Source organism: Pomacea canaliculata, linkage group LG6 (genome assembly GCF_003073045.1).
Source record: "Pomacea canaliculata isolate SZHN2017 linkage group LG6, ASM307304v1, whole genome shotgun sequence".
Taxonomy (NCBI): domain Eukaryota; kingdom Metazoa; phylum Mollusca; class Gastropoda; order Architaenioglossa; family Ampullariidae; genus Pomacea; species Pomacea canaliculata.
The window spans coordinates 26929873-26946023 of record NC_037595.1 but is presented as its reverse complement, the minus strand read 5'-3'; the positions used below and the strand labels follow the sequence as shown (position 1 = coordinate 26946023).

General features: G+C 38.7%; 2 protein-coding genes across 5 annotated transcripts in view; both read left to right on the top strand.

Annotated features, from left to right (window-relative positions):
• LOC112566292 (cytochrome P450 2J6-like) overlaps positions 1-16151 on the top strand; it is a 35869-nt gene that overhangs the window by 2236 nt on the left and 17482 nt on the right. The window lies entirely within an intron of this gene.
• On the top strand, positions 563-7275 carry LOC112566291. Of its 2 annotated transcripts, XM_025242366.1 has the most exons (5): positions 563-1083; positions 1881-2200; positions 2358-2633; positions 3051-4355; positions 4449-7275. In XM_025242366.1, exons 1-5 carry the CDS (start codon positions 1009-1011, stop codon positions 4969-4971), a joined length of 2499 nt encoding a protein of 832 aa, XP_025098151.1. In that variant the 5' UTR covers positions 563-1008; the 3' UTR covers positions 4972-7275. The 2 variants fall into 2 exon arrangements, with proteins under 2 accessions (XP_025098151.1, XP_025098150.1); XM_025242365.1 differs by having other exon boundaries at positions 566-1083; positions 3051-7275.

The following is a 16151-nucleotide window of genomic DNA, read 5'->3' as shown; positions in this document are numbered from 1 at the left end:
TTTTAGTAAACACGTTTTAAATTTTATTGTGGCGAACACTGTGTGTGTGTGGATTGAACTTATTAACTTGACAGCTGTGCATAAGACAGGGTGAATGTTTAGGTTCAGGATACAATCAGTGTGTATAAATGGTAATTGCCAGCTTTTTTCTGCGTTTTCGCTTGACAGTACTTGAACAAGATGCTGTTCTTCATTGTGTTCGGTGACATGTTTGAAATAATGTAGGCGAAAATCTTTATGTCGAGAAATGAGACAAAGAAGTGAACTGTGTCCTCTGTAAGATTAGCGCAGAAAGGTCATTTGTTTGTACTCTGAGTCTCTCCTAAACTGTATAAAACGATTCGGCAAGACCAGGGGGTGGGCAATTAATTTTCCCAAGTGGCCGCATGAGAAATTGGGATGGTTTTAGAGGCCCGGACTAATATACATGTAGTTTTACCCAATACTGTATATATAGTATATATAGTATATATAGTGTCGGGCAGGCCAGCGGGCGGGCCGGTCAGAGACAGGAGGCGGGCCGCGAATTTGCTTTTCCCGAAGAATTGTTGTATAGCGACCTCATCCGAGCCTTCGGATTGGCCGCTAGCTCACGTGACTTACTCTCTAACCCAATACAGCTTTGCACATACACATATCGCACTGTTTTGGGTTGTCGTCTGCTCGATGTCAAGACTCCACATACGGCAGTTTGTGGCAGGAATAAGCAGTTTTAATAAATATTACAAAGTATCATTTAAAAAATAGCCATTAGATTTTATATATCTCTAACCCATACAGCTGTGAACACACACGTTGCACTGTTTTAAGTTGTCGTCTGCTCGTTGCACTGTTTTAAGTTGTCGTCTGCTCGATGTCAAGACTCCACATACGGCAGTTTGTGGCAGGAATAAGCAGTTTTAATAAATATTAAAAAGTACGCGCGCTTATCTGCAGCAGTTTACTGTACAGCTTATCATTTAAGCGAGCATTTGGCACAATATCGACAACGCCAGTATTTTAGTCATCATGTCGATTCAGATGACACACACAACTAAACCCTGTGAATCAGGTGTACCAATCAAGGAATATCCTGACTTGCTGGTATGTATATATTTGTCAATTTTCAGACTTCATGTGCACGTGTACATACATTTCTTACGATAAAAGTACGTGTTAATCCCAGAGAAAGACGTACTTTTGATCGGGGAAGTTTAGACAGTAGTTTTGCCTTATACTTTTGTTCTTCACAGAAAGCAGCATAACTGTCTTCCTCTATTATTTTCGGCCTGCAAAAATATATACATTTGCCCATTATATATAGGCCTATATATAAGGTTCCCAAATGAAGATTTATCAATTTTTTTCAAAGAAATCATTTTCCCAATGGTTTCAGAATGAGATACTAATGCTTAATTGTGTTGCCTCATTATTGCATAAAAACATTTCTTTACTCATGAACAACAATTATTAAATTAAAAATATGAGGAAATGGTAATTGCTATTAATAATGTTTGAAAAATGAAGAGCAAAAACCAGGCTCTTGAATTTCTAACAGTTTAGAAAACAGCAGAATCATTCATAAAATAATGTATTACCATTATGCACTTAGCATGACTGTTCTCTGCTGTTCTAATTCTTATGCAACAACAGCATTTACTTGTTAAAATCAGGGTAATGCTAAATACAGCTGCATGCTATTTTTTGCTTCTCCTTCTCCTAAACATTGCTGTTTTATTAACAAAACATAATTTTCATTGTAATATAAAATTAACTGAACTTTGCTATTTTAACAATACATTTTTTTTTATATTTGACAGGCTGTTTTTGGTTTATACTTAGCATTCAAAATTTCAAAATGCTTATTGCTAGCTTTTACATTGTTGTTGAATTATTGGCAGGCCATCCTTCCTGAAGGACAGGAATATCATGTCTGCTGGTATTCAGCAATGGGTGAAGGCAAGTTTAAGTGTGAAATAAGAGTGCCCATCACTACTGCAGAAGATGCAAGAGCTTGGTTTGACCAACGCAAGAAAAAGGCCCAGATTACATGGCGTGTAAAAACAACTGCCCGAGTTACTGGGAAAGGAACCCTACTGAAAATCTATTACAGGTGTCAGCACAATACTTTACCAAGAAGTAAAACAGCAGATGAGAAGCCAAACTCCAAAAATACAAATTGCCCCGCTCAGATGACCTTGACAGTCAAAGCAACTACCATGTAAGTTCTGTCTTTCGATATCAGTATTACTTTGGGTGTGTGTGTATGGTGAGAGTATATTAAGTCATACATCTGTCATGTTACCTCTACAGCAATGTTATTTAACTTTCTGAGTGGTTTTGCAATATATTATACATAGCTAACTATTTTGTTCCAGGAAAAAAAGCAGTGACCATCATTTGCCAGCTTTGCCTATGATTGTGCATATTGAGCATGTGCATAATCATCCAATCACAGGCAATGCCAAAGTAATGCAGCACCGGGATGTGTCAGAGGACACAATTCAAAAATTTAAAGATTTGTTTGCTAGAGGGCACACTCCAGCATCTGCTCTCAATATGCACAAATTTAATCTGCATATGGAGCACCCAGACAATTACATCTATTTGGCCTCGGTCCGTTCAGTTTGTCCAGACTTGAGTTTTGTTTACAAGTAAGTAAAGTCTCTTGTGATACTACATTAAGTGCATCATTCATTGAACATTGAATGGGCTACTCTCAAATGTTGCAATGCACAAGGTTACATTTTCAAATAAGGTCACTTTTTGTGTTTTCTGTTGGAAAGAAGCAATGTATATGGGGTCAAATTACATGTAGCAACTTATCATGGATCATAAGGTTGTAATATAAGTTAAAACTGGAATAAGATTGAGATTTTTCCTGATAGACCTCTTGGTACCAAAATTATTCAATTGTCCACAAGAAGTGATGGTTACTTCCATTTTTAGTTTAAACATTAGTTTAATAAAATAAGTCCACGAGACAATGCAGTGTTCAGAAGTGACAATTGAATTCTCCAAATGCTATTCTCAATTTAAACAAACATGCACGAATATGCCTTTTTTTCCAGACTGTATGCCAAAGTTTTCCAGAAGAGCTATGGTGCAGATTCAGGACAAGGTCTCCTGACTGCTGTAAATAGTCTGATTGAGAACTATAACAATGAACAGAAACTGAAGTGTGCATCAATGGAGCTCATTAAGGACAAGACTGTGATTGCTGTGTATACTCCTTTAATGAGGCGCATTAGCGAGAAGCATAGGGCCAGCGGTGAGCTGGTTTTCATTGATTCTACAGGAGGAGTAGACCGTTACAACTGCAGGGTCTTCCTCCTTCTTACACACAGTGCTGCTGGAGGTTTGCCACTAGGGTGCATTATAACCACCTCTGAGTCAACAGATGCCCTAGAGCTAGGCTTTGACTTGTACAAGAGGCTGCTCTCAAAAGATTCCTTTAATGGACGAGGGGAGAGAGGGCCAGTTGTAATTCTCACAGATGACTGTGAAATGGAGAGAAAGGCACTGAAAACGGTGTTTCCAGAATCCATTCTTATTCTGTGCGTGTTTCACATCCTTCAGGCAGTATGGCGGTTTCTGTGGGACAGTAAGCACGCAGTTCCAAGAGATGATCGTCCTCACCTCCTGAAACTTGTCCGAAACCTTGTGTACGCGGACAATCAACAGCAGCTGCAGGACTGTTACACTGTGTTAAGGAATGATCCTGTTGCTCTGCAGCACAGCAGTTTTATAGAATATGTCAAACGATTGTATGAGCGTCAGCATGTGTGGGCCATCTGCCACAGAGAGCAGCTGCCTGTTCGTGGCAATGACACCAACAATTATGTTGAGGCAGCCATGCGGATTTTAAAGGATAGGATCTTCCAAAGAGTTCGTGCATACAGTCCTGCACAGTTGCTTGATTTTCTGCTCACAAGCTTGCCAGCATATTATGAGCGAAGGCTCATAGATGTCGCCAACGGACGCCTGGATATGACTTTATCCAATAAGTACGTACCCAGCAAGACAAATTTCACTAAGGACATGATAACACCTTTGCCGAACAATATTTTCCAAGTGCACAGTGGGAAGGCGTGTTATCTGGTGGACATGTCTATTGAAATGTGCACATGTAAGTTAGGAAAAAATGGTGCACCATGCAAACACCAGTTTGCAGTAGTTAGCCACTACTCACTGGAGGCTCAAAATTTTTTGCCTAGAACAGATGAAAAAATGAAGTCTCACATGATGTATCTTGCAACAGGCAAGCAGAATGTGCCATTCACATGGTTTGCACCACTACGTGGAAGTGGGCAGACACAGGATCTGGAAGATTGCCTTGAGGAAATATCTGATGCAGAAAAAGAAAATGAACCTACGCAATCATTTGACTCACTTCCTCTTCACAATGATTCTGCAGACGAATTTGAAAACCCTGTATTACCTGATGAGGAAACAACACTGAAAAGGAGGCAATCATTTGACTCACATCCTCTTCATAATGATTCTGCAGATGAATTTGATAACTCTGTAACATCTGAAGAGTTGACAACACTAAAAATGAGGTTCCACAACTTTGTAGCTTCCGTGGAGAAACAGTTGAATGAAAATACCAATGAATATGCACCAGCAGTAGAGGCTTTTGTATCGAAGTGGGAGAGAATTAAAACAGACACAGGTCGTGTTTCAGCCCTGCACACTTTTGGTAAAGACCATCAGTGCATGCCATTTTCAGTCATAAAGAGAGGTGGTATTAAAGTCCAACCAACAGCCGTCAGCCGCAGACAAATGCCTCTTGGGGGTCGGCGATGTTTACAATCAGGCAGACCACCAAAAAAACATGACACTGAGAACAAAGGATTGAAGCGTTCAAACAGTGAAGATGGGAACATGCATATGATGCCCAAGCGGCGGCCTCAGCGAGCTCCCCACAACTTAAGCAAATGTGTCCTACAAAACGAGAACATTGGAAAAAGCCACACATCCAAATGGTAGCTCTAGAGATTCTGGAAACATGACACACACATCGTCAGAAATCAGCTTTTGACATCCTCCTTCACACACACATACACACTTTCTCTCTCACACTCACACTGAAAAATAATGAAGCAGCAGGGCCCAACTAAGTGAGTTTTTCTAATATTCCTCAGCATCCATTGCCCCTTTCCTATTAGCTCAGTTTAACCACCTTTTTGAAAATGGTTTGTTTCCTGATGCATGGTCTGAAGCTACTATGCAAGCTTTACATAATAAGGGTGATACTAAATGTATATTTATTTTTCCTAAAAACTTCTTGTATATGGACCTTACCCGAGCCTTCAGATTGAGAAAACTGTAGAGGTATTTCTCTGTTTAACATCTGTAGTGAAATTTACATTTCTATACTTAACAAAAGAATCACTGAATAGATTGAGCAACACAGTACTCTGGGTGAAGAACAAGTAGGCTTTAAGAGGGATCAGCACAATAGATCATATACTTTGGTGGCATGTATTTAGAAGCAGCTAGTAAATCATGAAAAGCTCTATGTACCTTTCATTGACTTCCAGAGAGCTTTCGATTCAGTGATTAGAGAAAAACTCTGGACCGTATTACAGAAAAATGGTATACCTGGCAAAATGGTTAAAGCTATCAAAAGTATGTTAAGGACAGAGTAAGGGTTGGTGGGGACCTGACTTTATGTTATAACTGCCCAAAAGGATTAAAACAGGGTAAATCTGCATCCCTGTCCTATTCTCTGCATTTCTCAATGATTTAACACATTAAATTAGACAAAAGCTTACATGGCTATATTATGTGATGATTTTTCTGTACAAATATGGATTTTGTTTCATATGGAATAGTCAAGGGCTCCGTGTTCCAGTTCATGGCATGTTATTCTGTTCTATAGCGTCTATAGAATAGTTTTGATGACACTGAGGAGTCTTGCATGCCAACAGATTGACCTCTACTCTTCACACTTGGAAGCCTACATTTCAAAGGCATTAAGCAGCATGAGTAAGATCTGCATGATTGAAACAGTTTAATAAGTAATGGTTACACTTCGGCCTAGAGTTTTCATAATCTTAATGGGCCCATATTTTTCTCTAATCATTAAGTCATGTATAATATATTAACACTTAGCACTGTTATAGAAATCCAAGCCCTGGACATTTGAATATTAAAACTAAGTTTATCCTCCTCGCTGCTCACTCATAACTAATTGAGTACCCTGAAAATTCAGGTAAAGATGGTTAGCCATCATGCTTTCAATCAATCCTCCGGGTTGCCTTATGTAATAATTTCACCTGTTTTGGTGACCAATGAAAGTGGAAAATAATATCAGGTCAGGACATAGCATGGAACTCTTGTAAATCCTAATATTGTTTCTTGTGTGTATGTTGCTATTATTATTCAGATGGTTTCCAGTATAACATTTAGATTGCTAAAGGAAAAAACAGTAGTTACTATCAAACGCTATGGCAAAACAACTTGCTCAAAATAATAGGGAACACAAATACCGAAACACAACATGATACTGGATTGAAGAATATAACAGAAAATGGACTCACTTGCTAGAGGCTTTACCACAAGATATGCACCAAATGGAATGAGCATGTATTTGTCAGTATAGTCAAACCTGAATTTGTTTATGATTATGCTTAATGTTAGTAAAATATACAAAGAATGTTAAGAATTGTCTTTTGCCAGTCCTGATATTTTAAGTTTACATGCTAGTTTATGATTTACGTTGTCCATTTTTATGAACATTTTTACTAGCAAGAAATTATGTTTATATCAAGTCTTAATTTGTTCATTTTTACACAGAATGTTTTTTAATGTAACATTTTATTTCTATAACATCATAACATTGCAAGTCAGAGAAGTTGAAGTTAATACAATCCCATGTCAGATGAACAAGTTGCATACAGAGCTTCCTTCATTCACCATGTTTCATGGATTATACAAGTGGGCATAAGCATATATAATCAAAATTTCTGGAGTAATTACATAGAATGTTAATGATACTAATGTTGTACTGGTAGAATTTAACAGAACTGATTAGTGTTATGTCAAGAAGCCAATTTGGAATGCAGAAGCCATTTCTGTGTGCTTTTAGCTAGACTGTTGTCTTTTGCGAATTTGCTATTATGAGCTCAGGTTAGTGTGGGCTTTAAAAATTCTCAGTTTAAAAATATTTCACTTTTTATTGCTAAGAAATTATTTTTATAACTTACATAGAGGAGTACCACTTGTTCTGTGTAGACAGAACCAGTGGTCACCGCAAAACAAAAAAATAAAACTTGGACATCAGTTGTTTATTGAGTTTGTGAGTCTCTGTTTAAGAAGTTTATCATGATGCAGCAAGTTCTGCAAGAATAGTAGGAATGCTTGAACAATATAGACTACAAAAAAAGCTGTTTCTTTTGAAAAGATTCAAAAACAAAATAGCTTTTGGCAGCCATTAACTGTTGCATTGTTCATCCAAACAGGTGATTATTGACCATACTAGAACTTGAGAACCTGCCAGACTTCTTCTGGGGGGGAGGTGGGGGTGGAGAGAAACCGATCTTAACATGCACGTTGAAGTACATATTGTTATTTAATATTTCCTATGCGGGATGGAATGTTATTTAACAGCACACACAGTTATCATAAACTCTGAAGTACATGGGTTAACAGATGAAGAACAAGAACTGATTGCTCATGTTAAGTGTGTTGAAAAAGAATCATCAGTGTATGGTATGGAAATCAACACAGAAAATTCAAAGTTGATGACCCAGCAACAGAAAGCGGAGTCAAGGGAGAAAGCAGACAGTCTCAAATATTGGGGTTCACTAGTCTCACTTGAGATAAGAGGATCTTTTGCCGTCATTTTTCTTTGTTTTGGTAGATGGTTACAGTTATATAGTACCCTACAACGTAAATGATTTAAAAATAAAATCATCGACGATGTTTATCGCTAACTACGACAATCTACACCGCATGAATATTGGCATCTTCCGTAAAATTTATTAGCCTGCGTGTTTCATACACAGCTACACCCCAGTGAATGTGCAATTTCACCTTTATTGAAGCGTAGCAGTCGCTCGTCACCATCAGACTCTTTTATGAACAGACAACCCAAAACAGTGCGATATGTGTATGTGCAAAGCTGTATGGGTTAGAGAGTAAGTCACGTGAGCTAGCGGCCAATCCGAAGGCTCGGATGAGGTCGCTATACAACAATTCTTCGGGAAAAGCAAATTCGCGGGCGGGCCGGATCCGGCCCGCGGGCCGCCCCTTGCCCAGGTCTGCTCTTGATGTCAGATGATAGAATGCGAACTACACTACGTCTTGCCTCTTTTGTTTATATTGCACTAGAAATAAAAAAAACTGTGACTTAGACCAAAGATATGTTAATGTTGGTTATATGTTGCCTTGTGACTAAAATTAATTTGATAAGAATTAATTTGTACTTGCATATTTATATAACTGTATGGTGTACGGCTAAATGACAATGCATATCTTTACTTGCACCTGGGCATGTTGTGCCTACCTATAATTATATTACTATTGATATATATCTTTGATGGTTATACTCCCCCTTGAAAAGGGCCGATGGCCTATTCAATAAACTGATTCTGATTCTTTCAACTAATGATCTCATTACTTACCCAACACACATTCTACTCTTTTTCTATCATCATGTGTGACATACACAATAATTTTCTGTGTATTAACCATTTTTAATTTAGCTCGAAAGCCAATTTTTTGTTTTTTATGACCATGAGGATTAAATCAGTTATCTTTAACAAAGCCTCGATTATCTTCTTTCCATTTGCTGGTCAACTGGGAAAACTGAGTAGTAGATAGCAATATACACCTTACCGTCTCTTTGTATATTTTTCAATAACAGAACCAAAACATATACACTATTCACTATACATATATTTACATTGATCCTCTACAGACTGTTTTTTTTTTTAATTTACTCGAAAATATCTGTTTTTCACAAACAATTTTGTCATCCTAATAAGCATAAAACAGCATAATTTATTTAAAATTTGTTTTAATGTTCCTTAATTAATTATGAGCAAACTGTAGGATACAGTTAACTAACTGTAGGACTATGCACCGTTGTTTTGCTATGACCGTTTGGTCAAGGTATCCTCTTTGATTTGATGTCCTAAGATCCCATCTAGTCTCGTCTCGCGAGATTTTTATTTTCTTTCTATTCCAGCCTTTACTCGGACGCTTATCCTTATTTCATCACATTTATTTTTTACTTCAAAATAAAATATAAACATTTATTTTTTACTTCAAAATAAAATATAATACCAACAAATCCATAGAAGTTCTTCTGCACAGTCATGAAAGAAAATGTTTTGATCCAAGAGTAACAACTGGAGTGTCGGGGTGTCAGGGCCTGTAACTGAGAGACGCGAGACATTCTAGATCTGTGTAACTGATTTATTTCCACTGACCTATGCTTTACTACAAACCGTGTACCAACATCAGTAGTAGTAAAAAGAAAAAAATGAATCAACTGGTGACATACACTAGTTAATTCCTACAATGGAAACGAGGCTGCGCCTGACAGGCTGAGTTGCTTTGTTCTCCAGTGATTTTGTTGCTTTCTTGTGCAATGTCTTTGCTCTTCCATATCCTTAGATTTCTTTTAGTTACAAGTTGTATTTGTTTCTCTTAAATTTTACTTTGTTGCTGTTTTCACTGCTTGTGATTGCCTTGCTTTCTGTTTCTGTGCATTTTACTGTAACGGTTACGCTCTCCGCCGTTACCTTAGATCTGATTCCTACTGCTCGTACTGTTTTCTTTTTTTCTAAACTTAGTCTTACTTTAAATTCTGACATGGCGGACCTCCACTATGTTGTATAGCCGTGAGTACCTTCTCGCACTCTCTCTTACTTCGGCGACCCTCCGTTATGATACTTCCACCTTTCCAACTAATATCCTACCTCAAGACTCGACCGTCCATCAGAAAAAAAAAAAAGCGAAAGAGAGGTAGGAGAGGAGGAGTTCAGTGCCGGCTGAGGAAATTCAGTCTAAACGACAAATAAAAATTTTCACCACTAGTACACCTCAGCACCAATCGAGGTACAAATGGTGGGGAAAAAAAAAGTGACCTAAATTTTAATGTGAATTTTCCTTTGTCAAAGAGCGAGCGACTTTCAATAGAAACGAAAAACGTGACAAGTCTATGTGTTGGTCACTTAAATGTGCAGTCAGTCTGCAACAAGGCTGTGGACGTTCATGATTTAGTGTTGGATAAGGACTTTGATGTATTTTTCTTGTCAGAGACATGGTTAAAAGAGATAGGTGATGAATCGGTAATCAAAGACCTTACGCCACAGGGTTATATATACATTTGCACGAAATCCCAGGAGTGGTAGGAGTGGGGGTGGAGTTGGAGTTTTATTTAAAGTACATTTGAAATTTACAGTGTTGAAGAGACAAACACAGTACAGGTCCTTTGAGTACATAACAGCAAGACTGACATTAGCCAAGCAGACATTAGAGATCATTTGTTTGTATAGACCTCCTCCATCGAAAAAGAATCAGCTTTCGGATTCTCTGTTTCATGAGGAATTTACTGTGCTGCTGGACAGTTTACTCACAAAGGAGAAGATTCTTATTTTGGGGGATGTAAATTTTCACTTTGATAGACCTCAAGATAGTGATGTGAAGCGGTTGATTGAGGCTTTAGATAGCCGTGGTCTTTGTCAGCTGATTGATAAACCAACTCATAGACTTGGACACATTCTTGACTGGGTTATCACTCGTGCGCCATCAGAGTCACTGGTCAAGTCAGCTGTTGTCGAGGATTTTTTTTATTTCAGACCATTTTGTGCAGTCCTTGGTGACGGATCTTTCTCGACCAAGGCGTAGAAAGACATCTGTTTTGTGTAGAAATTTGAAGAAGGTTGACCTGAACGCTTTCAGAGAAGACCTGCTTCAGTCAAAGTTGTTATTAGATCCTCCCACAGATGTTGATGAGTTAGCAGAGTTTTATATCAGACTTTACTAGAGCTGCTTGATAAGCATGCGCCTGCAGTCAGCAAAATTGTTGTAGATAGACCAGATTGTGCGTAGTTTTGTGAAGGGGTGAGGGAAGCCAAGAAACAGAGACAGCTGGCAGAGAAAAAGTGGAGGAGGACCAAACTTGAGATTGACAGACAGCTGTATAAGTTAGCCAGAAATAAATATGTTTGTGCTGTAAAAAAGGCTAAGTCGCTATTCGTGCAAGAGCAGCTAGAGGCTGCGAGTGGAAATCCCAGAAAGACTTTTGACATTGTGAACAGCTTGTTGGGTAAGAACGGAACTAGTCCGGTTCTTCCTGAGGTGGATGTCAAGTCAGCTGCTGATCAGCTGTCTTCCTTCTTTGTTAATAAGATAACGGAAATTATTGCTGGACTTGAGAGTGCAGCTTGTGAGTTGCCAGAGTGTGAGGCAGATTATTCTGTGCCATTTGCTGGTGTTCCGCTGACTTCTTTTACGTGTATTGATGAGAGTTACTTGAGGAAACTTGTAGAGAGATCAACTAAAACTTCATGTGCCGTGGATCCTGTACCAACTAAATTTATTCTTCAACTTCTGGACATTTTATTTCCTGTCATCTTGGACATTATTAATGCCAGTTTGAGAGCAGGATGTGCTCCATAGTGTTTTAAACAGGCTGTTGTGAAACCCTTGTTGAAAAAAGCAAACCAGGATCTCTCCGACTGTACAAACTATCGTCCAGTGTCAAATTTATCATATATTTCCAAGCTACTCGAGAGGGTGCTTGCAGAGCAGCTTATGACCCATTTTTATTACTTATGGCTGCCTAGATAAATTTCAGTCAGCGTATCGTCCTGGCTTCAGCACAGAAACTGCTCTTCGTGTGACAAATGACATTCTTTGTAGTGTCAACTCTGGCAACTTAGTGCTGTTAGTATTACTTGACCTGAGTAGTGCGTTTGACACCATCAACCACCGCATGCTGCTCCTGAGATTGTTGTCAGAGGCTGGTATCCAGGGCGCTGCACTGCAGTGGATTGCCTCCTATCTTGCCGAGAGATCTCAGAGAGTGATTGTCGGCTCTGCAAGCTCTGAGGCAGTTCCTCTGGTGTGTGGCGTACCACAGGGCTCCGTTTTGGGTCCATTATTATTTTCGGTATATGTTTCACAGCTTGGACGGGTAATTGAGCGCTTTCAGATGGGACGTCAGTTCTTTGCGGACGATACACAAATTCTAAACAGTTTCCCCCCGACCCGGCAGTGGCTAGGGTTGCGCTTCAACGACTTGAATCTTGTTGTGTTGTGGTGAAGGCGTGGATGATCAGGAATCGTCTTAAACTCAACGACGACAAGACAGAAGCGTTACTGTGTGGCCCCAGGGCCAGACGGGAGCAGATTGGCATTAGTGCCGTGCAGGTCGGTGATGCCTCCATAGCCTTTTCTGACTGTGTACGGGATCTAGGGCTGTTTATTGATGCAGAGCTCTCCATGTGCAACCATGTCAGTTCTGTTGTGGCTAAGTCCTACTACTTTTTGAGGACTTTGGGTAGACTACGGCCCATGCTGACTCAAGCTGCTGCCAACTCACTTGCTGTGGCTACCATCACATCACGATTGGACTACTGTAACAGTGCATTGTTACTCAGTTGGATCGACTCCAAAGAGTTCAAAACACAGCCGCCAGGATTGTCACCCGTGCAAAGTCGTCCACTGAGCACATCACAACTATCCTACAGAGCCTTCATTGGCTACCAATGAACAAGCGTATTGACCACAAAGTACTTTCCATTGCCCAGTCCTGCATGTCTAAAACTGCTCCTGACTATTTGCAGGAAATAGTTCCTCCGTACCAGCCGTCACATAGCCTGCGCTCAGGCTCCCAGTCACGCTTCTGTTTCCCTGCAGTGGAAGACACCAACAAGAAGCGCACTGGAGCCAGGGCCTTCAAAAACGCGGCACCTTAGCTGTGGAATGCTCTGCCATCGTCACTCTCCACCATCACCTCACCAACCACGTTTCGAAAAATGCCCATCTGTTTCGTTCAAAACAGTCTTAAACAACCAAGAAACACTTCTGTCTATAATTTTACTTTCCTGGTGTTTTATATATTTGTTCACTTTATTTTTTTTTTTGTTTTGTTTTTTGTGCGCAATGAGCATTCTTCGGAATGGATACCTGCGCATTACAAATCATCATCATCATCATCATCATCATCATCATCATCATCATCATCATCATCATCATCATCATCATCCACCCGATGGGACCAGCGCTGGTCGCATCGGGTGTTCTTGATCACCCGATGCGACCCTGACTCAGTCCAAAAAGTTTTCGTTCTCGGTACCTGGACTGAGCCGATGTCCATTGCGCGCAATGGGCAACGGTTGCCGGCAACCTACCTACTCAGCCGCATCGTCTCACGAATGACTACAATATTTAGTCATTTAGAGGATGACGGAAAGGCTGAATTCGAGATAGAACGACAGCAAATACGATTTTAAAATGCCTTTTATAAAGTTAACAGATGTAGTACGAAAGCAGAAGGAACAGGGAAGAAAATTAGGGAAACACGATCGAATCGACCATAGGTATATTTGCTTATTGTCGATTACCGAAGGGTCAACTCACAGCCTATAGCATTGAGAAAATCTTTTATTTTTGTAAATTATTTTTGTAAATAATGAAATAGGAAAATGTGCACGCAAAGCTTTGTGGATTTGTTGGTATGGAAAGGTTGCTTAGATGACGATATACCGTATATAGCGAATTAATGCCAGGGCGTCATTCTGTGTCGATTTGTTTTCGTAAACACGACTAGAAAAGGTCGAATCAATGATCGAACGACAGAAGATACGATTTTTAATTCTTTTTAAAAATGCAGCAGACGTTTTACAAAAGCAGAATTAATCAGCAAAAGGATTAAACACATCAGCAAACACGAAATTGACAGAATTCCTATACGTGTTTGCATCGTGTAACGAAGGGTCAACAACACAGGTTATAGCACTGGGAAAAGTGCTTATATTTATAATAAAGAGAAAAAAATGTATAAAGAGATTTGTGGAGTTTTTTAATATGTGAAAGTCTGTGTTGTTTTTATTTTGATGGGGAGTACGGGTGGGGGGACGTCAGTCAGTGTCATTTTTTTTCCTTTTCCAAAGAGTTCCAAAACAAGTCCAGAATGCTTTCTAAAAAGTATAGAGGCGGATCACAAAAGCAGAAGGAAAAGGGGGGAAATGAAATATTGTATGCACTATAATACTATATTTTTATCCTTAGTCTTTTAAGGCGTGATTTTTTTCAGGTACAAAGTTAGCAAGTATTTTTTCGTAACTAGTCATTTTATTAAAGGGAGGAGTCATTTCAATGTTCTCTCCTTATAACAAAATAAAAAAAAACAAAAAAACAAAAACTGATTATTTCGAAGAGTAAAATTAAGAAATAAAATGATACAAATAGATCAAACATTTATAATATCACCAAGAAGAATTAATGTCAAAGCTAATGAAAACGAGAACCCTACTAATTCGTGTCTCCCTATTGTGAGCTCCTCCATTTGTCTCGGTGCTTTTTTTTTTTTTAATTTTGTGAAGACGTGTGCACTTAATCAAGCATGCCTCGGCCAAGAAAGTGGTATCCAGCTGGATATACCCTCCTTGTGCGTAAACTCGGGCAAGTTCGTAAATGTAAGGAGCGATTTTTCGCGGTGGATGTGAGGTTTGCATGCGGCTAAAGAAAACTCTTCAACAGGGGCAAAATGGACGTGTAAGCACCCAGACACAGGAGGAACGTGACACCATCCAGGATATTCTTCGAGACAGCAGTATATGTATTAGAAAGTTAGTTCCATTCAATTCTTACGAGGGCAGGTGCCACTGGAGTCAGCAATCACAAGAAGACAAAAAGTGTCTGAGGCTGAGGGCTGGAAAGATCTGCGAGCAGAAGAATTCAGACCTGCGACAAAAAAGTGCAGCTTCTGTGGCTGCGCACAGATTATCTGGTGTCCTGATTGTAGTCCTTCAAGCCTATATGCTTCAAGCCTATATGGCAAATCATGTGATGAAAAGATCCATTGTTTGGTGATGTAACATCAGACATACAGTTGGAAAGAAGTAAGTACAGTATATCAACATTTGTGGATATATATTTTTTATAATCTTTTAGATTGTTATGTAAATGTAAATATACACAATGGGATTGGCAATCTGAATATATATTCTCTCAATATATATTCTCTCTCTCTATATATATATAAGCACATGCTTCAGAAAATCAACTGAAAGGAATCAGAAATGTAGTAAGACTTAGCTAATGTAAGAACTGATACACCATTGTGCATTACAATGTCATGGATTCTACTTTTGATGAGGTTTGAAACTTAAATAAATTCCATAATTTGATCATGGCATATTTATAGACTTGAATGCTGCAAGCTTATGTTAAAACTGCTATTGTCATTTGTCAGGACACATCATTGTTTCTACCTGTGAAAAGAGAAGCAACATTTTGTGTGAGCACCAGTGTGACAAGCTCTACTACCGTCAGATTAGAGTTTTTGATGCACAAGGTAGATATGCAAGATTATTATGTTTCCTAGAAAAACAGATTTTACCCAAGCATTTCTTCTCAATTTTTTTTCACCTTTTACTGTCATGCATTCAAAATATCACATTATGGAAGAACCTTGTCTTAACCAAAACAAACAAGCTTGTGAATAAATGTTAATTAATAGATCCTTAATGTGTATAAATGTTCGGAAGTCAGGACTTTCACCAGCAAGGGTTAGCTGTCCTGGGTTTTGCTTTCGTCTCGGGCATGCAATTCTTTTTCTTCACATGTGGCATCTGCTTACAGGGCTGTCTGCCTTGCCAGACTTTATATTTATAACCTATTGCCACTTTTTGGTTTAATGATCTATAAATTATGTTTTCCTATGTTTACTTTTAATTTGCACTAACTGATGAATGACAGACAAAATAAATATATGAAATAGATTCAAAGAAATGGATACGTAATAATACAATTATAAACGAAAGCTCTAACTAGCTTTAATTTACAATTCTGAAAGGTAAGAATATTTACTTTACTGAATTACCTTAGGTTTGACTTTAACATGTCGTGTGGAAAGAAAAGAAGTAGGCATCATATGTCAACAATGAGAATATGTTGCATAATATTTCTGTAAAGGTAGAACA